General features: G+C 50.4%; 1 protein-coding gene across 2 annotated transcripts in view; it reads right to left on the bottom strand.

Moving 5' to 3' along the window:
- The window catches only part of ACOT7 (acyl-CoA thioesterase 7), a 111,637-nt gene extending 89,375 nt beyond the window's left edge, over positions 1 to 22,262 (bottom strand). Inside the window, exon 1 of one of the 2 annotated variants that reach the window (XM_032394818.1) lies at positions 22,108 to 22,262. In XM_032394818.1, the coding sequence (XP_032250709.1) occupies positions 22,108 to 22,247 (140 nt within the window). In that variant the 5' untranslated portion in view covers positions 22,248 to 22,262. Of the gene's footprint in view, positions 1 to 8,729; positions 8,953 to 22,107 lie in introns of those variants that run through there. The other variant, XM_032394811.1, reaches the window with a different exon arrangement.
- Between the last annotated feature and the right edge of the window lie 2,172 nt (positions 22,263 to 24,434).

Here is a 24,434-nt window from a genome sequence, read left to right as displayed (position 1 = left end):
TTTCTTAAACAGTTAAGTCTACACCTACCACATCACCTGGCACTGCCCTCCTGGTACTTGCCCTTCCGACTGAGAAAAGCAAGTGTCCCCACAAAGCCTTGTTGACGAATGTTCATGGGGGTGTTCCTCGTCACAGTCCCAAACTGACGACGACGGAGATGCCCGTCCACACAGGAATGGATAGACAGACTGCAGTCCACCCACATGATGGAATATATGCAGCAATAAAAAGAAACGGGCCACCCCTCCATGCAACAGCATGGATGAATCTCAAAGTGACCATGCTGAAGGAAAGAGGCTGGCCGAGAAAAAAAGCACATCCTGTGTGGTTCCATTTCTATAAAATTCTAGAAAATGCAAACTGATCTCCAAGGACAGAATGTAGGTAAGTGGCTGCCAGGGCTTCTCCAGGGATAGAAGGGAGCTCCTAACGTGAGGGCCAGTCGTTACCTTGACTAGGGTGATGGTTTGCCAGGTGCGTACAGATGTCAAATTCATCAGATTAAGTATGTGCTGTCATATTAATTATACCTTAACAATTTAAGTAAGTAAACATCTCTCGCACCCTACCCCCGCGGTTGCCTTGTGGAGAATCCCATGTTGGTGGCAAACACCCTGGGTTTCTACTGTAGCCACTGGCCCTGGGAGAGTTTACTGAACTCAGCCCATTTCTCCGAGAGCTGGCGGCAACCGCACCCAAGTCCCCCGGGAGCTGCGCCGTCCCTGTGCTGGAAGCACGGTGCTCCCAGCATCTCAGCACCAGCTCTGTGCCCACAACCCCCAGGAGAGGGGGAAGGAGGCCTCACTAAGCGCCCTACCCGCCCAGCACAGTCCAGTCCCACCACGGCACGGATCAAGGCCCTCTTTCACACCCAGGGGACTAGCAGTGAAGCCTGAAGCGGGCAGCTGAGCAGGTCCTGAGGACTTCTCCAGAATAACCGAGAGCATGGGCCAGTTGCCAGTGTGGCCATCTGAGTCTCACGGTGCCAGGGCTCGCTCTCACACTCCCCTGAATTTTAAGGAGGCTGCCCCCAAGAGACAGTCAAGTCAATGGCAGTGGCTCTGGGGAGAGCGGACCTCGACAGAGAAGGGACCAAGGTGACAGGGGAGTGACCCTCTCAGCCCCTACAACCACAGCCCCACCCAACACATTGGGCATCAAACGGCCCATCCCACTGGGCACAACTCACAGACCACATTGGCAGGTGCCCCCAAGAGGCAGTAAGGAAATGCCCACGGCGAGTGGGCCCAGGAGACACAGGTCTGGGGTCCAGTCCTGGTTGTGCTACACCTGCCAGTGTCCCTAAGTCAGCCACCACACCTCTAGGGTCTGTTCTTCACCTGCAACATGGAGGTCAGGGCGGAGCTGAGAGCTCCCGGAAGCTGGGACACTTCACCTTGTCTCCTAGGCCCCCTCGCCCTAGAAGAAGGCCTGGCAGAATGAGCTCCTGCCACTGGTCAGCTGAGGGACCCAAACAATACATGGTTAAGAGAATAAGGCGACAGGACACCTGGGCGGCTCAGTCGGTTAAGCGCCTGCCTTCAGCTCAGGTCATGATCTCGGGGTCCTGGGATCGAGCTCCGCATCGGGCTCCTGCTCCGCAGAAGTCTGCTTCTCCCTCTCCATCTGCTGCTTCCCCTGCTTGTGTTCTCTCTCTCTCATAAAGAAAATCTTTAAAAAAATATAGAACTCCTAAAATTCTACAATAACAACCCAATATGAAAATGGGCAAAATATCTGAACAGGCACTTCATGAAAGAAGACAGAGATGCCAGATAAGCACGAGAAGATGCACAGCTTCATAGGTCATTAGGGAATTGCAAATTAAAGCCACTACGCACCTATTAGAGCAGCCGAAATTCGGAACACCAACAAAACACCACATGCTGGAAGGATGTGGAGCCACAAAATCTCTCATTCATTGGTGGGAATGCAAAAAAGGTGCAGCCACTGTGGAAGACATTTTGGCAATTTCTTACAATACTAACTGCACTCTTTAACTGTATTCTACTCTATATTGTATTAATTATATAAAAATAAATGTAAAAATTTAGTAGGTACATGGAAGCAATTAAACAAAAATCAAGTAAAAAAATTCTTGTTGGATATGGCTGAACTAAGAATATAAGTAATATGTTTTCCATGGATGCAAAGTCCGCAACACAATATTACCAAACCGAACTTAACAATACATTAAAAGGGTCAATAACCACGATCAAGTCGGACTTAATCCAGGGATGCAAGATGATTCAACATCCACAAATCAATCAACGTGATACACCACATTAGCAAAATGAAGGGTAAAAACCAAATGGTCATCTCAACAGATGCAGAAAAAGCATCTGACAAAATTTAACATCTGTTCCTGATGAAAACTGTCAACAAAGTGGGTACACAGGGAACATACGTCAACATAATAAAGGTCATATAGGACAAGCCCACAGCTAACATACTCAACAGTGAAAAGCTGAGAGCTATTCCTCTAAGATCAAAAACAAGACAACTCTCACCAAAACAGAGTATTGGAACTCCTAGCCACAGCAATCGGATAAGAAAAGGAAATTTTAAAAGGCATTAAAATCTGTAAGAATAATAAAACTATTCCTATTTGCAGATGACATGATACTGTATATAGAAAGCCCTAAAGAGGGGCGCCTGGGTGGCTCAGTCAGGTAAGCATCTGCCTTCAGCTCAGGTCATGATCCCAGGGTCCTGGGATCGAGTCCTGCATTGGTCTTCTTGCTCGGCAGGGAGCCTGCTTCTCCCTCTGCCGGCCACTTGCTCTCTCTCTCTCTCTCTGAAAAATAAATAAAATCTTAAAAAAAAAAAAGAAAGAAAGAAATACCACACAATCCAGCAATTTCACTTCTGAGTATTTACCAGAAGGAAATGAAAACACCAATTCAAAAAAGGTATGTGCACCCCGATGTTTAATTCAGCATTTTTTACAACAGCCAAGATTTGGAAGCAAGTGTTCATCCATAGAGGAATGGATAAAGAAGATGTGTTACATACACACATATACACACACACAGAGGAATCTCAGCCATTAAAGAGAAAAAAATCTTGCCATTTGTGACAACATGGATGGACCTGGATAGAGGGTATCCTGGTAAGTGAAATAAATGAAAGACAAATACTGTATTTTACTTATATGTGGAATCTAAAAAACAAAACAAAACAAACACAAATAAAACAGACTCATAAACACAGAACAAAGTAGTGGGGAGGTGGGGGGGGGATGGAAGAAATAGGTGAAGAGGATGAAGAGGTACAAACTTCCAGTTATAAAATAAATAAGTCACAGGGATGTAAAGTACAGCATAGGGAATATAGTCAAAAATATCGCAGCAACTCTGTAAGTGAAGGATGGTAACTACACTTCTGGTGAGCATTTCGTAACGTATATAAATGTAAAATCACTATGTTGTACATCTGAAACTAATATAATAGTGTGTGTCAACTATACTTCAATTTAAAAAAAAAAGAATATTAGCAATATGTTTCAGATGCCGTGGGTTAATCAGGCAACTTCAGGCTGGCTTGTGGGTGTCCCCACCTCTAAGGGCCTGATGTTTATTTATTTTTTTTTTTTTAAAGATTTTATTTATTTATCTGAGAGAGAGAATGGGAGACAGAGAGCATGAGAGGGGAAGGGTCAGAGGGAGAAGCAGACCCCCCGCTGAGCAGGGAGCCCGTGGGAGCCCGTGGGACTCGATCCCGGGACTCCAGAATCATGACCTGAGCCGAAGGCAGTTGCTCAACCAACTGAGCCACCCAGGCGCCCCCTGGGCCTGATGTTTATAAGCACAAGACATGAGCAGGGCTGGGGGGGGGGGGTGTCAGTCTGTCATTCAGGGAGGCAGAGTATCAATCCAACAGGATCTGGTTCCCTGAGACACTGAAGGACTCCAGAAAGCATTTTAGCCGTTAAAGCTCTGGATTCCAAATACAAGGCACATCTGAGTGACTACAGCACCTGCACAGCAAAGAAACACACAAAGCAAGTGTGGCATTTACTGAAAATGATAGCCACCCACCCTTGCTCACCCTGATCAGTTACAAGGCTAAAGTTCCCACCTGCTAAGTGCCCAAAGGGTAATGAAATATTTAGCCGGCTCAAGAAGAGACTGGAATTGGAAGCCTGGGGACTTGCGACAGGTGGAGAGGGAGCAGCCTCCATCTCCAGCACGCCCCCTACAGACGGCTGGGGCGTGCCAAGGCAGGCCAGGACACAAGGTGAGGAATCAGAAAACACCCCCGAAGCATTCCCCAGCCCCCCCCATTCCAAGTGACAGCAAAGCACATATACCAGCTGCGCTTCGAAGACCCACCAGATAAATCTTCTGGGGCCGGGTACTTTAGGCAGGGTCTTCTCCCTGACCCAGGGCGAGCAACACCCTGGCCTTCGGGCCATCAGGGCACGCACTTTCCCTGAGGCTCAGAGAAGTTCTCAGCCTCATGCTGAGTTTGGGAGACACATCACGTCTTAGACTGTTAATACTACCCATTCATAAACCAAAGTCAGCACCAGGCCATGTCCGGGGCGGCTGGTGGATTGGAGCTTGGAGGGGCAGCCATCACCTGCCTCTCTCTTGAGCAGGCGATGAGACACACAGAACTCAGTGTCGAGAGACTTAGGCTCCAGTGTCCACTGTGCTGACCGCGGGCAGGTCACTCCTGCCCTCAGTTTCCCTATCTGTAAAACTGGGGAGGGGGGCCTCTGCCCCCCGGAGCTGAGAGCTGAGTGAGCGTGAAGGGTGCAGATGGGAGCCAGGGCAATGTCTCAGAATGTGGGTGCTTCCCCCCGTCAGCCGTCAGGAGGCTTTGCTCCACATCGAGAGGGTGGGAAAACTAGTTTTACAAAAGCAATTCTTTCTCCCTGTACATCACCTCCCAGTCTGAGCGTGACCTCCCCCATTTGGATTAAAATTCTGATTTGCCTGACACATCTGATGCCCAGTTAAACGTGCCTGCAGGGCCGTGGTGCCCACTCAAGGGCACGACTGCTACAGGCGACCTCGCTCCTCCCAGGGTTTTAAGGACACTTTTGATGGCCAGTCGTGCCCGCTGGATCTGGCTACAGCAAGACGGGGCCTCAGGGAGGACGTGCAGGGCACCAAGGGGCTCCGGCGGTCCGGCATGGCCGTGGAAGGTCTCCAGTGGGGACCTGCCCCACAGGAGGCCTGCACCACAAGCCCGCCACCTGCCCTGGGACAGGCTGGTCACAGCACACTGCAGCGGGGAGGGGGGGGTAGTAAGGAGGTCAGAAAGGCCAGAAGGGGGCGGGCTGGTGTTCTGGGAAGGGAAGTGGGAAACATGCAGACCCAGCCTCAGATCCTACGCAGCCAAGAGGAGGCCCGGCCCACTGCTGAAATGAAACCACCTGGGTGATGAACACTCTATGTTCTGTAGGGCAGGACTTTTACCACTGGTGGACCTCTGCTTCTGTCCTCAGGGTCAGGCACGAGACGGGGGTGTGGGGCAGGTTTGTGGCTTCAGCCTGGGACCCAGACAAGTACCTCGGACTCACAGAGCCCGTCCCCGTCTGGAGAAAGGAGTGTGTCCACATCAAAAGAACAAAGCTGGACCCTTACCTCACACCATCTATGAGGAAGAACAAAATAGGTAAAGCCCTCAACAAGAGCTGAGACTGCAAAAGTCTTGAGAGAGAACATAGGGGTAAAGCTCCGTGACCTTGGATCTGGCGTTGGTTCCTCAGATCCGACAACGAAAAGCACAAGCAGCCGGAAAATAAAAAACATAAATTGGATTACATCAAAATTCAAAACTTCTGTGCTTCAAGGCAGAGCGTCCAAAGTGCCGAGAGAACCCACTGAACGGAAGAGAATCTTTGCAAATCATGTATCTGAGGAGGGACTCGTATCTAGAATACAGAAGGAACTCTTACCACTCGATAATAAAAAGACAAAGAAGCCAGATGAAAAACAAGTAAAGAAACTAAATAGACCAAGACGTACACGTGTCTGGTAAGCACACAAAAGGGTACTCGACGTCATCAGTCATCAGAGAAACCAAATCAAGGCCACAGTGAGATGCCACTTCAGCGACCTAGGCCAGGAAGGCTGCAACCCAAGAGGCAGCTCCCTAGCACCGAGGAGGATGGGGGACCCCCCGCCCCCCGCACTGCCGGAAAACACAGGGGTGGCTCCTCCAAGCTTCCACACAGAGTGACCCTATGACCCAGCACTCCACTCCCAGATGGGCTGGCCTTCCTCACACCACCTCTGACACCCAGTGTGTGGTGGTTTTTTTCCGGCTGGGTGTCCTACAATTCTGTGCAGTTTTGACACTAACAGCCCGGAGTTAGCACAGGCCCCAGGTTCAAGGGCTCAGGCCTGTCCCCACTTCGATGCCACTCTCAAGCCCCAGGCGACCTGTACTTCTGACAAACTGGCTCTAGAAATTGGGGTTCCCACAAAAACCTCCTCCAGTTGGATAATTTGCTGGAGCAGCTCACAGGACTCAGGCAAACGCTTTATTCACATTTTTCACGTTTACGGGTTTGTTCTAAAGGATACAGCTCAGCACAGCCAAATGGAGAGACGCACAGGACACGGCATGGGGTGGGGACCAGGCACACCGCCCTCTCCACACCTCCAGGCGTCCAGCAACCTAGAAGATCTCCCAACTCCACTGCTGGGGATTTTTATGGAGGTCCCATCATGGAGGCACTGGTGATTAACTCAACTGCCAGCCCTCCCTCCCCCACCTCCAGGTAGGAGGTGGGGCTGAGGGTTCCAACCCTCTGGCCCTGCCAGGGTCATCCTGGCTACCAGCCCCCACCCATCCTGAAGCTACCTAATGGGCTCCCAGCTATCACTCATCTCATTAGCATACCAAAGACATACTATCACACAGGAAATTTCAAGTGTTTTAGGAACTCTGTGCCAGGACCCAGGGACAAAGACCAAATATACATTTCTTATTAAGCCACACTAGGTATACACTCGAGAAATAAAAATATATGCCCACACAAAAACCTGGACAGGAATGTGCACAGTAAAGTTATACACAGTAGCTGAAAGGTGGGAACAGAGCAAATGTCCACCAACTGATGAACGGATACACAAAATGTGGTATGTACCCCTACAGTGAGTCCTGGAGGAAGCACGACACCTGCTACTACTTGGATGAACCTTGAAAACAGGATGCTCAGTGAGAGAAGCCGGACACAAAACACCATATTGCATGAGTCTACTTATTTGGAATGTCCAGAAGAGACAAACCGATAAAGAATAGAGATTGGGGGGATTAATAAATTAATAAAAATGTATTAAATTAATGAAAAATGAAAAATAAATAAGCCTCATTTAGAACGGAGTGGGAGGCCAGCAGGGGCCGCTCTCACACCCCACAGCTGGTCGCTTGCAGACCCACCAGGAAGAGCGATCCCCCAGGTCCCCCTACCCCGCCCCCGCAGGAGGGAGAAAGGCTCTCGGCTCCAGCAACCGCACAGCCCGTCAGAGACCGTGCAGCCAATGAGAAGCCACGACACTTCCAACTCCCAGTTCGCTCCAATGGGCTTCCGGTTTACAAGAGCCCACCCCCCCCCCCCCCCCGCTTCCCTCTATAAAAGCAACCTCTTTGTTCTCCAGAGTTGCCCGTGGTTTCACAGGAGCTTGCTCGACCGGAATTGTAATTCTCTGCTAGTCCCGAATAAACCAATTTTTTGCTAGTGAAACTGTACACTTCAGTGGATGAGTCATATGGAACACAGGTTTATGTCAATAAAGCTGGTACAAAGAAGGGGGGTGGAATACACCCACTGAACAAAGTTTCTGTAAAGTTTGAAATAAATACAGGAAGGCCACGGAAAGCAGCACAAGGGGCGCCTGGGTGGCTCAGATGGTTAAGCGTCTGCCTTTGGCTCAGGTCATGATCCCAGGGCCCTGGGATCGAGTCTCGCATCAGGCTCCCTGCTCCTTGGGAAGCCTGCTTCTCCCTCTGCCTCTCTCTCATCTCTCATGAATAAATAAATAAAATCTTGAAAGAAAGAAAGCAGCACAAGGTTACACTGCTAAAGATGAGCCCATCATGCAAGGACAGCTCCCCCTGCCCTGGACAAGCCTGCCGGTCCAAAATCACAGCCTGACCCCCTGTCCCAGGGGACAGCAGAATGCACATGTCCCCAGACTCCTTGGCAGTGTGTGCCCAGGGAGTGCTGAGCCAGCCCAGCTGTCAGCAGGCACAGCACTTGAATCTCCACACCTGCCTCAAGCCCTCAAAGGTGCCCCGTTGCCAGAGCCCGCCAATCCCGAAAGCCCATGCCTCCGACAAAGCTTCGGAGTGGTCCCTGGCCAAAAAACACGCTAGGTCTCCACTTCAGATGAACACACAGTGGGCATGCTCAATCAGGTAGTTCACTGAACACCGAGCATTCCATTTATTAACAATAAATCCTGGGGCGCCTGGGTGGCTCAGTCATCAAGCGTCTGCCTTCGGCTCAGGTCATGATCCCAGGGTCCTGGGATTGAGCCCCGCATCAGGCTCCTTGCTCCACGGGAAGCCTGCTTCTCCCTCTCTCCCCCACTCCCTCTGCTTATGTTTCCTCTCTCTCTGTCAAAAAATAAATAAAATAAAATAAGATAACAAACAAACAATAAATCCTGAGTCATGCAGCCCAAGGCTCAGTCTGCCCTACACGTGGGACACCAGAGTGGAAGATGCCATCACTGTGGGCACAGAAATGTCCCTTTCATCCTACCTTCCAGTGACACAGGGTCGAAACAGCAGATCAGAACTGGTTTCAAGAGCCTTCATGGAAGCCCAGCATCTCTCCCTAGGATGCTGGGAGCTCCTGGGCCCCAGATGCTTCCAGGTGGCTGCCTGCCTGGCGAGCGCCCGGAGGGGGACAGCACAGACAAGCAGCTTCATTTTGCAGTAAGTCTGCCCCGTTGCCAGCACGAGGCTTACTAGCAGCCTCCAGTCCTGTCTCCCCAGGGGGCCTGACCCCCGCCCCCAGAGCCCTCCCTACAGGTCTCCCTTTCCCGGTAGCCTCCTCCTGGGATGCCCCTCCTCTGTCTATCCACGTCAAACTGGCAGTTCTGCTTCCGGGAATGTCTCACAGGGTGTTCCTCTGAAATCCCAGTGATGCAGGGAATTCATGACTCGGCCTGAAGTCATCGAGCTCAGCTCTCTCCTAAGCAAAAGAGGGCTGCCGACAACAAGGCCACAGCCCATCTGTGGGACAGCAGTTTTCCTAAAGGGAAAACACATGAAGTGGAGTCAGGAGGCTGCAGGGGAGGCCACTCCAGGACAATTACAGTTGCCAACGGAAGAGTCATCCAGGGAAGAATCATCAGCCGAGGGCTTCAACAGAAAAAGACGCGCACTGCATCTTCCACAAGGATGCGACCCGCCCCCCGGCACCTCAGCCAATGAGAAGCCGTCTTCAGCCTGAGCTCCTGCTTTCCGGCTTTTCTCCGGGGGGGGGGGGGGGGGGGGTTTCCTCCCCTTCTCTGTGAGATAAGGCTCCTCTCCTCTGTCTGTTGGGCTTGCCCGCGCGGCTTTGCCACACAGCCTGCTTGTCCCAAATAGCAATTCTCTGCTCTTCCCAAATAAACCCATGTTTGCTGGTAAAATAATGGACTTTTTTATTTTTAAGGTTACCATTACTTGGCGATCAGAAATGGGATCCAGAAGAGACCCCCAACAACTCCAAGGCTGGTGGACACACAGGTGCCGATGCCCAAGGCCCACTGGCTCACTGCTTTCTTGCTGACCCTGGATTGTGAGGGCAAGTCTCCTCCTGCATCTCAAGCTCCATCGTCTTTGTGTTTGAGCTCCCCTGGCTTTATCCAGGATCTGTTTTAGGGCTTTGGCCTTTCTGTGAGAACTCACTCGCTTGCCCTTTGGTCTGACTTCTGTTTGGAACCGGGCTGTTCCTGTTGAAAGTGTGTTGTGTAGGAATTTTTCCTTCTGCTCTAGAGACAAACCTCTAAGAAATGGGATCCCAGTCATCAAAACTGGGGGCGCTGTCCCCCACTTATGGGACCACAGTTGGTTTTATGTTTAAAAACCATGGTCCCTCCTCATGCACACTTCTAACTAAATGGACCGACTTCACCAAATGTAATTTAGAACTTCAGTGGCCATGATGGTGGACTTTTGATCTCCCCAAACTTACTTTCTCAAAACTAAACTGGACACCCATGGCTCTGAAACTGTCAAAACTGAACGGGGCGCCTCTTTGGATTGGTATGATTGTCCAGGACCGCCGAACAATAAACAACATGGTTATCTCTCGGCACCCTGTTGCTCCAAACCCCTGTATATTACTGACATCCCCAGAGAAAGCAAATTTTCTTGCTGCCCTTGATCTATGCAGTGCATCTTCAGTATTCCAGTTAATAAGGAGAGCCAATTATCTTTTTGCTTTCACTTGGGAAGAACGTAAATACATCTGAACAGTAATGGCCCAGGGTTTCGCAGATGGTCCTTACTTTTTACAAATCTCAAAAGCTAATTTGGATGATACAAAAATTTTCTGTAGGCTCTATTTATTATAATACATAGATGATTTGCTTCTCCACTGCCCTTCTCAAATCTCTTCACAAGAAGATGGCATCCACCTGTATCACTTTGGCCTTAAAGGGCATAAAATCCCCAAAGAAAAATTGCTGTTTGCTCAAAACAGGTTTGATACTAGGAAACCTCATCTCATAACAAGAACTACGTTACAACCCAGGTAGGGTTCCTGAACTTCCCAAAACCCAAAACTAAGTGCCAATTACAAAGTTTTCTTGAATTGGCTGGCCAGTCGAAATGGGATTCCAAAGGTCTTTCTTGTGGGTCAATGGCTACATGCTTTACTAAGAAAAGGAAAGATCAAGGGCTCCTGGCTGGCTGAGTCAGTAGAACATGCAGCTCTTAATCATCAGTTCAAGCCCTACGTTGGGCATAGAGCTTACTATAAATATAAAAGTAAAAATTAAAAAATGAAAGAGCAGGAAGACACAACTTTGGGGACTTTAAAGAAGAGCCTAATAAGACCCCTGCCCTCAGACATCTTAATTACTAACTTCCCTTTTTCCTCTGTGTAAATGAGAGCAGAGGGAATGCCTTAAGAGTCCTCACCCACAAAAACACGGGGGCCATCATCGACCCACAGGGTATATAGCCAACAACCAGATCCTGTGGCCCAGGGAAGTCCCCCTGGCCTCACAGCCATTCCTGCCACCAACTACCCTGTTAGTTCAGGGCACTGAGGAGATAACCACGGGATCGCCTTTAACCATCCCTGTATGGTAAAACCATGCAAGGGTAAAACCGCAAGCATTTATACCAACAGTTGGGACGCCATGGCTCATGACTTTGGAATGGTTAACAGTGAGGTTTCCTTACCTTGAATGGGAATAGAATTAAAAATGGCTCCCATCGGGCTCCTGGGTGGCTCAGTCGGTTAAGCGTCTGCCTTCAGCTCAGGTCATGATCCCAGGGTCCTGGGATCGAGCCCCGCGTCGGGCTCCTGGCTCAGTGGGGAGTCTGCTTCTCCCTCTGCCCTTCACCCCACTTGTGTTCGCTCTCTCTCTCTCATTCTCTCTCAAATAAATAAATTTTAAAAATCTTAAAAAAATTTTATCAGATGCCACACTTTTGCTGCTGCTTTGGCTACGATCAAGGCTCCTGGGTGTTCCAGACACAACTCCCTGGAGACCAAAGGAAACCACCTCACTGATATTTCTGCCAAAAATGATGCTGTCAAGGAAACCCACAGCCGAATCTCTGTCGGGGTCCAAAAGGGATGTTGTTCCAAATGATAATTTGGAAAAATCAACAAGTGATAACCCAACAATTGGCCCCAGAGAAGGAAAAAGAGTATTGGAAATCTAATCATTGTTGGCTCAATAAAAAGAGAGAACTCTGGTTTGGACCCAATAACAATCTGGCCCTACCAGAAATTCTAAAATTCCTACTACTTACCTCTGTATATGCACTAAACCACTGGTCTACTGACAAAATTATAGTGTTCATGAACCAGTATTGGTGGAGAAATATTAACAGTCTGCAAAGACAAAGAGTGCTTACTTCACTTACACACCTGTCCAAAGCTGCAGAAACCTGGTCACACAAATGGATTTTATAAAGCTTTTCCTGTCTCATAGAAATGTCAGTCACAATTCGTATATTTTCTCACTGGCCTGAACCTTTCCCTTTAGGCAGGCCACTGCTTCTTCTGTGGTTAAAATTCTGTTCAAATAGGGCGCCTGGGTGGCTCAGTCGGCGAAGCGTCTGCCTTCGGCTCAGGTCATGGTCCCAGACTCCTGGGATCGAGTCCAGAGTCCCGAGTCAGGCTCGTGCCCCTCCCCCCACTCGTTCTCTCTATCAAATAAATAAATAAAATCTTAAAAAAAAATTCTGTTCAGAAGGATTATCCCTACCTGAGTAACTCCTATCAGACTTCATAGTGATCAGGAAACCCATTTTACCAGTCAGGTGCTTCGACAAGTCTGTGCTGTTTGGCTAGTTTTAGAACAATTTCAGTGTGCATACCACCCTCAATCCTCAAGGTTAGTGAAACACACTAAAGGCACTATGAAGATTCAATTGGCAAAATTTGTAGAGAGCTTCCAGACACCTTGGCTGAAAGCACTGCTGTTGGTCCTTCTAAATCTCAGACTGACACCCTTTGGACCATGTAGACTCTCACCCTTTGAGCTAAGTCACAGGTCATCCAGGGCACTTGGCCCCTGCCTCCTGTCCATAGTCGAAAAAGGAGATACATTCCAATATTTTAAAGGCCTAATTGCATCTGTTAAAAATAACCAGGCCAGGGGCGCCTGGGTGGCTCGGTCGGTTAGGCGTCTGCCTTCGGCTCGGGTCCTGAGATCGAGTCCCACCCCGGGCTCCCTGCTCAGCAGGGTGTCTGCTTCTCCCTCTCCCTCTGCTGCTCCCCCTGCTCATGTGCTCTCTCCATATATATATCTCAAATAAAAAATAAATAAATAAAATAACCAGGCTTTGGTAGGGGGCATCTGGTTGGCTCAGTTGGTGGAGTGTGTGACTCTTGCTCTCGGGGTTGTGGGCAAGCCCCCACTGGGTGTACAGATCACTTAAAAATATATTTTCAGAAAATTAAAATAGGGGCACCTGGGTGGCTCAGTCGGTTGAGCGTCTGCCTTTGGCTCAGGTCGAGCCCCATGTCCGGCTCCCTGCTCAGTGGGGAGTCTGCTTCTCCCTCTGCCCCTCACCCGACTCGTGCTCTCTCTCTCAAATAAATGAATAAAATCTTTTAAAAAAATAACCATGTTTTGTAGAGGAACCTTTTCACCATTCATTCCCGGGAGACCTTAAGTATCACACCTTGCAACCTGGAGATTTCGTCTGTTGGCTGACGCACCTCCACAAAGACTCTTCAGCCTTGCTGGAAATGCCCTTCCCAGGCACTGCTAACCAGCCCTTGCGCCACCAAACTCCAAGGAATAGCCTCTTGGATTCACAGGACACATCTAGGAGAAGCACCAAACCCTGACCGGCCCCACACACTGGCTGGTGACTGAAAGCAGGGGCTTCCCAGCCGTGAAACAGATGACATCAGACAGCCTTCCTGAGCTGTCCGGACCAGGCCTGGGTGCCTTCCCCACGCTGTCTGCATCTACTCTTACTTTCATAGAAAGAAAATGCCCTCATCCACATTTCCCCAGGCTCCTGCAAAAAGGGGAAACCTTTTTTTCTTTTTTTGATTATGGCCTTTTTCAGAAACAGCCTCATCATGATCCTGTGACAAATTAGTTTTTCACTTGCTTTTTCCGAAGGATTAGAAGGTTCAAGAGTCACAAAAGTCTTTCATCTGAACTATTATTTGACTCTGGGTTCTTATCCAAATTCACTGTCTCTGAATTTGTGACCTTACAGGCTGTCTTATTGGATAACATTTGTTTTTGCAAACCGTCCTTTTGAGATAACAATACTATTTTAGTACATCTTTGAAGTTTTACTATTTTTGCAAAAAGTTCATTAGCTATTGCTTCATGCTTAGACCTGCACTGTGTCTTACCAAATGTCCTAGGTTCATTCTCTCAGCGTACCCCAGTGGTGTGCACTATTCTGCTCTTGTTGCAGCTCTCAGCAGGGACTTCCAGGAGGCACACATGACTCTGGAGGGAGAATTTTTTTCCTCCAAGTCAGAATCAGTACCAATAAATATTTTCAGTTGGCTACTTTCAGACCTCGAGTCCTGGTATGGAACCACCATACAATTTGGAATTGTTGTGTTACTTCTTCTGTTGTATAAATATTTTAAGTTTTGTGGTTGGTTGCCTGCGAAACTTTTGTAAAAATGACGTACCCAGGAAGGAGCTGATTTCCAATGCTGTGGTCTTGATAAATACGTAGTATAGATGGGAAGTGCCTGGGAGTCCTCCCTTCTGACCTTCCTCGTTTCTCAAATATGGCCTTAAGGGGTTTCCAACTGCCACATGATTCCCCTCCAATGTAGGACGTGACAACCAGGAAAGGTCTTTCCTGGCACTGAGGGACAAAACCACTGAATAAGGGGTGCCTGGGGGGCTCAGTCAGTTAAGCGTCCAACTCTTGATTTCAGCTCATGTCATGATCTCAGGGTCCTGGGATAGAGCCCCAAGTTGGGCTCTGCGCTCTGCAGAGAGTCTATTTGAGGATTCTCTCCCTCTGCTCCTACCCTGCTCAAGCACTTTCTCTCTTTCTCCCTCTTTCTAATAAATAAATAAATAAATCTTTTTTTAAAAAATGGGGGCACATGGGTGGCTAGTCGGTTAAGCGATCAACTCTTAATTTCGGCTCAGGTCACGATCTCAGGATTGTGAGGCAGAGCCCTGTATCAGGTGCTGCACTGGGCATGAAGCCTACTTGGGATTCTCCCTCCCTCTCCCTCTGCCCCTCCCCCCCAAAAAACCCAAACACAAAACAAAACGGCATGAAAATTAATAAAGTAGAACACTACATCAAAAACTAATGATGTAATGTATGGTGACTAACATAATAAAAAAAAGAAAAGAAAAGAAAAAAGAAAATTAATAAAGTAAAACCAAGTGGAGTCAGGAGGCTAGAAGGGTGAGCCATGCCACTCAACGTCAGTTCTAGGAAATGTGGATTACAGACTCCCAGAGAAGAATCATCAAGAGGAAAGAACATCAACTAAGGACCCCAACAGGAAAAGATGTACATTGAATTTTCTACAAAAAAATCAACTATTCCTGCAGCTCAGCCAATGAGAAACTGTCATCACCGAGCTCTCATTCAGAACCACCCCTCCTGACTTCCCCCTTCTTCTCCATAAAATAATGTTCCTCTCCTTTGTCTGTTGGACTTGCTTATGGTCTTTCCATAGCTTAAATGTCCTGAATTGCAATTCTGTTTTTCCTGAATAAATCCAGTTTTGCTGATAAAAAACTTTCATTTTTAAAGTTAACAGGAGAGGGCGCCTGGGTGGCTCAGTTGGTTAAGCGACTGCCTTCGGCTCAGGTCATGATCCTGGAGTCCCGGGATCGAGTCCCGCATCGGGCTTCCTGCTCGGCAGGGAGTCTGCTTCTCCCTCTGACCCTCCCCCCTCTCATGCTCTCTCTATCTCATTCTCTCTCTCAAATAAATAAATAAAAAATCTTTAAAAAAAAAAAAAAAAGAAAGTTAACAGGAGGACATGGGTGGGACTGTGAGCAACACACCCAAGATTCTCATCTCCAGGACCACCCATCAGTCCAGACCGGGCCTCCAGCAGGGATGAACAGCTCCACCTGGGCTGGAAGGGTGTTCTGCATGGCAGGTGTCAGGAGGGCTGGGAGTCTGCCAACTAGCACAGGGGTCATAGCTGAGGAAAGAGGATGCAAGAACACAGTGGAAAATTCCCATCCCTACTTCAGACAGTGGCCCTCAGGCCCCAGTGGAGCACTGAGGAAGATGCAGATCCCTGGCACCCAGGGCCCCCATGACGCAAAAGCTGTAGGTCTGGAGTAGGGACTCAAGAGGCTATTTGTCTTTTCCTTCCTTTTTTTTTTTTTTAAGATTTTATTTATGGGGGCATTGGGGTGACTCAGTCAGTTAAGCGTCTGCCTTCGGGTTGGGTCATGATCCCAGGGTCCTGGGATGGAGCCCCACATCCGGCTCCCTGCTCAGCGGGAAGTCTGCTGCTCCCTCTGCCCCTCCCCCTGTTTGTGCTCTCTCTCTCTCTCTCTCTCTCCGATAAATAAAATCTTTAAAAAATTTTTTTTCACTTATTTTAGAGAGAGACAGATGGAATGCAACCAGAGGGAGAGGAAAATAATGTCCAGCAGACTTCCCTCTGAGCACAGAGCCCGATTGGGGGCTCCATTCCAGGACCCTGAGATCACCACCTGAGCCGAAACCAAGAGTCGGACACTTAACCAACTGGGCCACCCAGGCACCCCCGTCTTTTTATTCTTTATTGTGGAAAACATCACTTACAAGAGCAGAGAGAAGTAAATGAATCCCGGAGTCCCCACCAAATAGCTCCACTGGTCGACTCTGGTTTCAGATGATCTGTTTCCTCTCTGTTCCCACCCCCTCCTCCACTCCAGATGAGTTTAAACAAATCTCAGACATCACAGCTTGGCATTTGTAAATATCTCAGCATTTCCTCTAAAAGAGAAAGACTCCGTTTAAAAACAGAACCACAGGGGCACCTGGGTGGCTCAGTCGTTAAGCGTGTGCCTTCGGCTCAGGTCATGATCCCAGGGTCCCGGGATCAAGCCCCACAGTGGGCTCCTTGCTCCGTGGGGAGCCTGCTTCTCCCTCTCCCCTGCTTGTGTTCCCTCTCTCGCTGTCTCTCTGTGTGTCAAATAAATAAAAATCTAAAAAAAAACACACACACACACAAAAAAAACAGAACCACAAAATAATTATCCCACCTAAAATATAACACCAATTCCTTGGTGTCATTGAATACCAAGTGAGTGTTCAAGTTTCCCCAGTGGTGTCCTAAAAGTTTTGAGATCCGCATTTGTGAACTGTCTTCACAATCACCAACAGCTGGAAAGATCCCAGATGTTCCCTGACTGGAGAAGAGAGGAACAAAGCGCAGGTAACGCAACTAGGCAGTGAGAAGAAAGAAGGACACACAGGAAGTGGTGCTCACAAGCAGAGTTCCAGGTGTATGATTCCACCCATGTGATATTCTAGAAAAGGCAGAAACCAGAGTGATACAAAGCAGACCTGTTTGCCAGGGGTCAGGGTTGAAAAGGGACTGACCGAAAAGGGGCAGGAAGGAACTGCTGGGGGTGATGGAAACGTTCTGTGTCACAGTTGTGGTGGTCATTCTGTGGGTGTACTCATTTGCTAAAACTCAGTGAGCAGTGAGCTTAAAATAGGTGCATTTGATTGTATGTACATCATACCGTATAAGGTCTGTTTTTAAAAAAGCAGAACTACAATGATCTCACCTTTAAAAAACTGGAAATTCCTTAGTATCTTTTAAGTTTCAAAGGACTATTCAAGTTCCCCCAAGTATCTCATTAATGTTTTAAAATCTGCATTTTGTTGTTTTTCTACTTAACTGTAATTTGCCTGCAGAAAATGTGCATTTGTAACAAGCTTCCTCAGTTATTCGGATGTAGGTGGTCCGTGGGAGCGGGGGGGGGGGGGGGGGGTGACCATATGTATCCCACTCCCCAGGACACCTGTGGCAGGGAGGCCCCGTGGACCTGGAGGCACCCAGTGTCGTCACCGGGTCTGGGCCCCGCCTGCAGAAGCCCCCAGCACAGGGCCGTGAACGTCCCAGAGCTGGTTTAGAGTGGCGTCGGGCGGCCGGCAGGGGGAGCCCTCACACCCCGCCGCTCGCGTCAGCGGCCGGGCAGCGGCGAAAGGCGGCAGCTCCTTGCAAGCGCTCGAGCGCCCACTGTGCCACCCAGCAGGAGGAAGAAAGCTTTCCCCTTGCCCTGGCAACAGCCCAGCCAGCGGGGGTCTGTCACACCTCGGCCAATGAGAAGCCACTATACTCTGAACTCCCAGTTTGCTCCAATAGACTTTTTGTTCGTACCCACCTTCAGAACGTCCCCCTCTCCAACATAAAACAGCGTTCCTCTTTGTTCTCCGGGCTTGCCTATGGTTTTGCTGTAAGCCTCCTGGCCCTGCAATTCCTGAATACCCCCCCCCTTTTTTTGACTGGTAAAATAACTGGCAGCTTTATTTTTAAGGTTAACGGGAAAAAGCAACTTCTGGCCTGACTGAAACCAGGGAGCTGGTGGACTACCACAGTCCAAGGCGATGCCAAGCTGCCTGGCCCACTTACAGGGGGAGGCTGGACAGTGGGTGAGCAACAGCCTACCCAACCCGAGGCTCCCTGGGCTGCAACGACCGCGCCTTTTTCCAGGGCCTCCCTGTCCTAGCAAGAAGGGAGTCAGCACTGTGCACCGTTCTATAGAATGTTCCAGAACATTAGCTCAGGGTATGGTCTCTGTAAATCAGATTCGATGTTTTTATTAATTCCACTGTAAACCCAAGACAGAGCCCAAGGGAAAAAAATTCTAATCCATTAACATACTAGAATTTAGGTCCTTTCCACTAACATTTTGGCCACTAGATGCCAGATCTACCAAAAGTCGCATCTCCTGGATGCCAGGCACTAGCCCAGGCATTCTCAGCACACAGCGGTGAACAAAGCAATCCCTAACCTCAAGACATTTCCTAGCAGATTTGCATCTAAGAGCATGCAAACAAAAAGTCCCATGGCAGACCTCACACACTTACCTACAAGTAAATGACTCCTAAATTATCTGCCCTGGGCAAAGTCCGCCTCCATTAGCTAGGTGGTTTGAGAGCCAACTGCAGTCCCCAGGGAGCTTCTGAAACCCTTAGGAAATCCTTCCTCTCCCAGGCCTGCCATAAATTCCAGTTTCTTATCCCTCTACAATACTACACTGTCCCATAATGTAGCCACCAGTCACAGGAGACTATGTATGTTTACATTTAAATTAAAAATCCAGTTCCTCCACGTCTGGCCACATTTCAGGCCCTCAGTGGCCAGTGACTAGTGGCTACCATACTGGACAGTGCAAACATGGAGCATTTCCATCAGGGCTCCACAAAGCCCTATTCTCCAACAACCTGTTACAGGACATGTCCTTCAACTTTATTTCAACAAACACTCGGGGGCTTCTGCTAGGGGCCCACACTGATGCCATGATTAAGCCTCACAACCAAATATAAACTTCAGCTTAAAAGGCAGTGGAAAAACCACAGCAAGAGGGACACTGGCAGGGAATAATCCACCAGGAGCCTTCAGCTCCTGGTCAAGGTCCAAGGTCTGCCTTTCACCAAGTCCTTAACCTCTGAGGACCTCGTTTTCCCCATCTGTAACATGACAGAGCTGGACTGGAGGGCTTCTAAGGGTCCTTCCAGGTCTAACATTCTACAACTCTGAATCCAACAAGGAAAAATGTAATTTGCTAACTAAACGTTAATTAACATTACTTAAACCAAAGGAAATAAACCAAAATAACCAAAGGAAAGATGCTCTTCTGAGACTTTAAATGCTGTCCAGGCACCTGCATCATAGGGCTGTATCAAAAAGACGAGGAGACAGCACCCCACAGTGGCCTGACTATCCAGAGTTCAGGTTCTCAAAGTTAAACTGTTCTCTTTGTGAGCTCACATTCCCTTTGTGAGCTCACTTTTATAACTGCCCAGCACTGCGCCAAAGATTTTAATCACTAAAGTAGGCATTATCATCTCCAATTCACAAATAAGAGAGCTGAGGCCCATCGAGGTTAAGGAACATGCCGAAAACCACTCACCTACAAGAGGCAGAGCTAGGATTCGAATCCAGGCCCCTCAGCCTCTTGAGCCCGTGTCCCACTTTTTGGACAAAAAGAGCTTTATTTACTTACAAGGTGCCAGCCATTCCATTCCACCAGGCACTAGATACACTTTCTTTAACACTCGGAACAACCAGGAGAAAATGGGACACTGGAAAGCCAGGCAGCTTCCGAATGGGTGGAGGTTGAATTCGTTTAATGCTAATGTTTAGTCAGCTGATTACATTTTTCCTTGTTGGACTGCGGGGCTGGTTCTAACCACTGCCTTCCCCAGCCTTTAGAGCCCCATCCCTTCAACACCTCCTTCCAAACGGAGAGCATGTGACCACTCTTAATTATCTAGGATGGTGGCGGTTCTGGCATCCTTCCCTGCTGGACTGTGAGCACCCTGAAGGTGGGGACCAAATTTTCCATGTCGGTCAGTGTCCCTCTATGGCACTCCGCTCCTTCACAAGCCAGTGAAACTTGTTAAATTCATGGGCTTGGCTGTCCTAGGCCAAGAGGCTCCTCTTTCAACACAGGGTATCAGCTCAGATGTCCTTAAAGGGCACCCCGCCCTAGTAAGTCCACTCTCCAGTGTCCTGGGGTTTCTCTGGGCCAAGCCCTTATGACCACGGCCCTCTTCACAGCCCCGCCCTGACTCCCTTCAGCAATCGTGTGGGCACCAGAGGCTCACCTCAGCCAGGCTTCCTGCCCACCTGTCCCAAGGCCACTCAGAGATAATACGCAATTGTGAATGTGCCAGAGGCAGCAAGGGACACACCCAGGGTGACAAAAAGCACACACACATATGCGTAGATTGAAATCAGCATCTTCTTTTTTGCGGGGGAGTGCAGTGGAAAATCCACAGGTCTGGACACAGATGACCTGGCAGGGGCTGCCTTCAGGCTCTTGTGGCTGGATGACCTTACAGAGACATTGGGGCTCCCAGAGCCTCAATTTCCTCCTCCAGTTTCTCTCCTCTCTTCACAGTGGTGAGACCCCTGCCATCCTCCCTCCCAGGGAAGTTGGGCAAACCGAATGAGACGAGAGATACACAGGCCCTTTGCAAACATTGAATGCCAAGGTCACTTGGCCAATACAAGGCAGAGCCTGATCCAAGGCCCTGACTCCAGGCCCGTCCTTTTCCAACTCAGTTGCTTCTATTATTTTTGCCCTGGAACTCGGGAGTTGGTGGGGCCATGACCACCACACAGCCAACAAAGGGAACACAGCAAGGTTCCCCTTAAAAATCTCCTCTTCCTAGAAAACTCAAAACTGACCTTGAGGTCAGGAAAGGCTTCTGACCCGGTCAGAAGTGAGATGGAGTCAAGGCACCCCATTGATCCCGCACTTACTATACACACCCAGCCACTGCCTTTTCCAGAGAGATGTCAACATCCACGGGAAACCCACCTGGCTGGGACCCAAGGTCAGTGTGATGCCCAGCCCCATACCAGGAAGCAGCTCACTCTTAGTGGTGCACCAGGCAGGACAGCCCTGCTGTAGGCCCCAGTCCTAGTGCGGCCTTCCCAGACTTCTTGCCCTTACTCATTACTCAGCTCATGCTCAAATACCAGCGTGCCTGCTTCTGATTCTGCCCAAAGGGATGAAGAGTAACCTTGAGGCGGCCCTCAGCGCTCCAGTGGGAAATAAGCCAGCTCATAATCTCCAGCTTCCTCTGGGGGCTTCTATCTACCCAGGGCCCATGGAGGAAGGTAGGGGTGGTCCGCTGCGAAGAACAACCCTGTGTCCCCATTGTGTAAGATGCTTCCAGGCTCAATGGTGCAATAAACCGTCAGCAGGGAAGGGTATTTTCTGCTCTTCCAGTTAACACCGGCTTTCCGCAAAAGCCGAGGCAGTACACTGAAGGGAATGTACCTCTGCAGCCCCCGCCCACTCGGGTACCCACCCAAGGGCTCGCCGGGCGAGCTGGTTATCTGCGCCCCACCTCTCGGGGGATCGGGTTGGCGATGCACCAGCGCCCGAAGAACGCCCTCGAATTAGGGGGGCTCAAAGGGAGCCGGCCTGGGGCTCGGGTGCGCTCGGGCACGGCAGGGCGGGGCGCGGCGCGGGGGATGCGCATCGACCCCGCCCGGAAGGGCGTCGCGCGGATTCTTCCCGCAAACGGCCTGCGTGGCCGCCGCGCCGTCCCCGGGATGCGCCAGGGGCCGCCGGCGCTGCGGAGTCCGAGGCGCTTCCCTGCCGCGGCGGGCGAGCGGCGAACCGGAGAGGCCGGGCCGGGCACCTGGCTGGGGCGGGGGTGGTTGGGGGAGGGCGTGGAGGGGCGCTGGCCTGGGCGGGCCCGGGCGCTGACTCGGTGTCCTGGCCGCCCGCCGTGCCGCGCGCCCCGCTTACCGGCAGATCTGGATGGCGGACGGCGTCTCGGCGGCGGGGCCTGACATGCCGGCGGCGGCGGCGGCGGCGGCGAGCGGCTGAAGGAGAGCGCAGGTGTCTGGCAGGCCTGGCGCGGAATGAATGAGCCCGGGCGGCGCCATGGAGGGGGAGGGAGGAGGCGGGGCCATGGCGCCTGTGGGGCGGGGCCTGAGCGCCGGCGGCGAATCGAACGCGGCCTCCTGTGCCGGCCCCGCCCCCACGCGCCCCGCCCCTCGAGCCGCCGCCGGCTCCCCCGGCGTCCGGTTCTGGCTGCGGCGGGGCGCGGTGGGGCGCCACTTCTAGAAGGTTCGGCGGCTGTTGGGCGGCGCCGAGGGGGGCGGCCGCGTGGATCAGCCTCACCCCGCGCGGCGCGTGTTCGTGTGGGGCGTTCCGGCCGCCCGCGCCCGGCGGTTGAAGGTCACAGCACCCCGCGAGGCGGCCTCGGCCCGCGTGCGGCAGAGAGGCCTACGGGGGTGCGCGTCCGGGTGTCGCCTTCTCGAATCAGCCATGACAGGAAACTGGAGGCGGTTTCCCGTAAAAGAGCATTTACGATCGGGCTGCCGTGTGTTGTGCCGGGAGGGAGGTTGGGTGCGCGGAACCGGGAGCCCGGAGCCGGCCGCCACGCAGTTTTTCTGCTGCAGCCGCCGAGCTGGGCTGGGGATGTGCCTACACCGCCCGCTGCAAACCGCTGCAAACCGCTTCGGGGTTCGTGCGGAAGGACTTCCCGGGAGCGCAGAGCTTTTGCTTGGGGGCGTGCATGCTGCACTAGGAGCCCTGCTGCTGATCTGTTACGTTGCACACCGTATGCTCCGCCACGGAGCCCAGGTCAAGTCGGGGTCACAAAATATGCCCAAAATACACCAAAGAGGAAAAAGGTGATTGCTTCTACATGCCAGAATTACAGAGAGCTTTTCACCCCGTGTGAGGGTTGCCTTTTTCCAATTTTTTCCATTTGTTAAAATGAACATAAATTGCTTTTGTAGTCAGATTTTTTAAAAAGATTTTATTTTTTGACAGACAGCAAGAGAGGGAACACAAGCAGGGGGAGTGGGAGAGGGAGAAGCAGGCTTCCCGCGGAGCAGGGAGCCCGAGCCCCGCATCCCAAGACCCTGGGATCATGACCCGAGCCGCAGGCAGCCGCCTAACGACTGAGCCACCCAAGCGCCCCTGTAGTCAGATTTTTAAAAATCAAATGAAACCCACAGAACTCGAGCTCTTCAGTGAAGTTTGAAAACCCATTTATTCTAAACTAAATAGCTCTGAAGGAATCGTGCCTCATCCTGGTCACTCTTGCATTACCAGACCCAAGGAGGCCACCCAGATCCCATCTATGATTTAACATTATTGCACTAGAAATTTTGTTTTGTAGCGTGAATTAAATCGAGGCAAGCATCAAGGGTCACCAAGCCTGGTTAACCACCACCTCTTCCCAGGATGGGTCCCAAAGTTGATGGATTTCTTGCTATGGGACCCTGGGAGCAATAACCAGCTTTGGAGCCTTAGGCAAGGCAGTTTCCTCATCGGTTCATTGGGAGTAATACCTTTCTGACCTTCCACAGGAGAAATGAGGTAATGAATGTAAGGGGCCTACCACATTAATAATTAGGGCCTTCTTCCTCTTTGTTCTCACCTTTCCTGCTCACACGTTAGTTTTCTCTAAACAGCTCTTCCCACACAGTCAATGCAATGGAATAAGGATTTACAGAGGCCCTGCCCTATTTGTATAGGTTGGAGCATTCCCATGAAGTTGGATACATTTTTGTTCTTCAAAAAGCTCCAAATCTGGGGCGCCTGGGTGGCTCAGTCCTTAAGCGTCTGCCTTTGGCTCAGGTCATGATCCCAGGGTCCTGGGATCGAGCCCCGCATCGGGCTCCCTGCTCGGCAGGAAGCCTGCTTCTCCCTCTCCCACTCCCCCTGCTTGTGTTCCCTCCCTCGCTATGTCTCTCTGTCAAATAAATAAATAAAATATATTTTTTAATAAATAAATAAATAAATAAGCTCCAGATCTGATTGGGAGACAGATTGGGGACACAAAAAGCCTGGTTGTGACCACATGCTGAACCAAATTCCTAGACCAGGGAATGGGGTGAATGCTTCAGGAGTAAATAGCCCAGTGCTTCCCAGAGGGGGACAGAAAGATCTGGAACAACATCTGTACCTTTGGGAAAGGGTGTGGCTCTGCTTTGGCCAAAGACAGCATGTCAACCTTCTCCATGTGACAGCTTGTCCAGTAGCCGAGGGAGCCTGTGTCCTGGTTCTGCAGAGAAAACGGTGCTCCGGGATTAACCACTTGTCTATAATTGCCAGTT

The sequence above is a fragment of the Phoca vitulina genome, unplaced genomic scaffold, assembly GCF_004348235.1.
Source record: "Phoca vitulina isolate PV1807 unplaced genomic scaffold, GSC_HSeal_1.0 scaffold2, whole genome shotgun sequence".
Taxonomy (NCBI): Eukaryota; Metazoa; Chordata; class Mammalia; order Carnivora; family Phocidae; genus Phoca; species Phoca vitulina.
The sequence above is the reverse complement of the archived record's forward strand: the minus strand, read 5'-3'. Positions and strand labels throughout refer to the sequence as shown.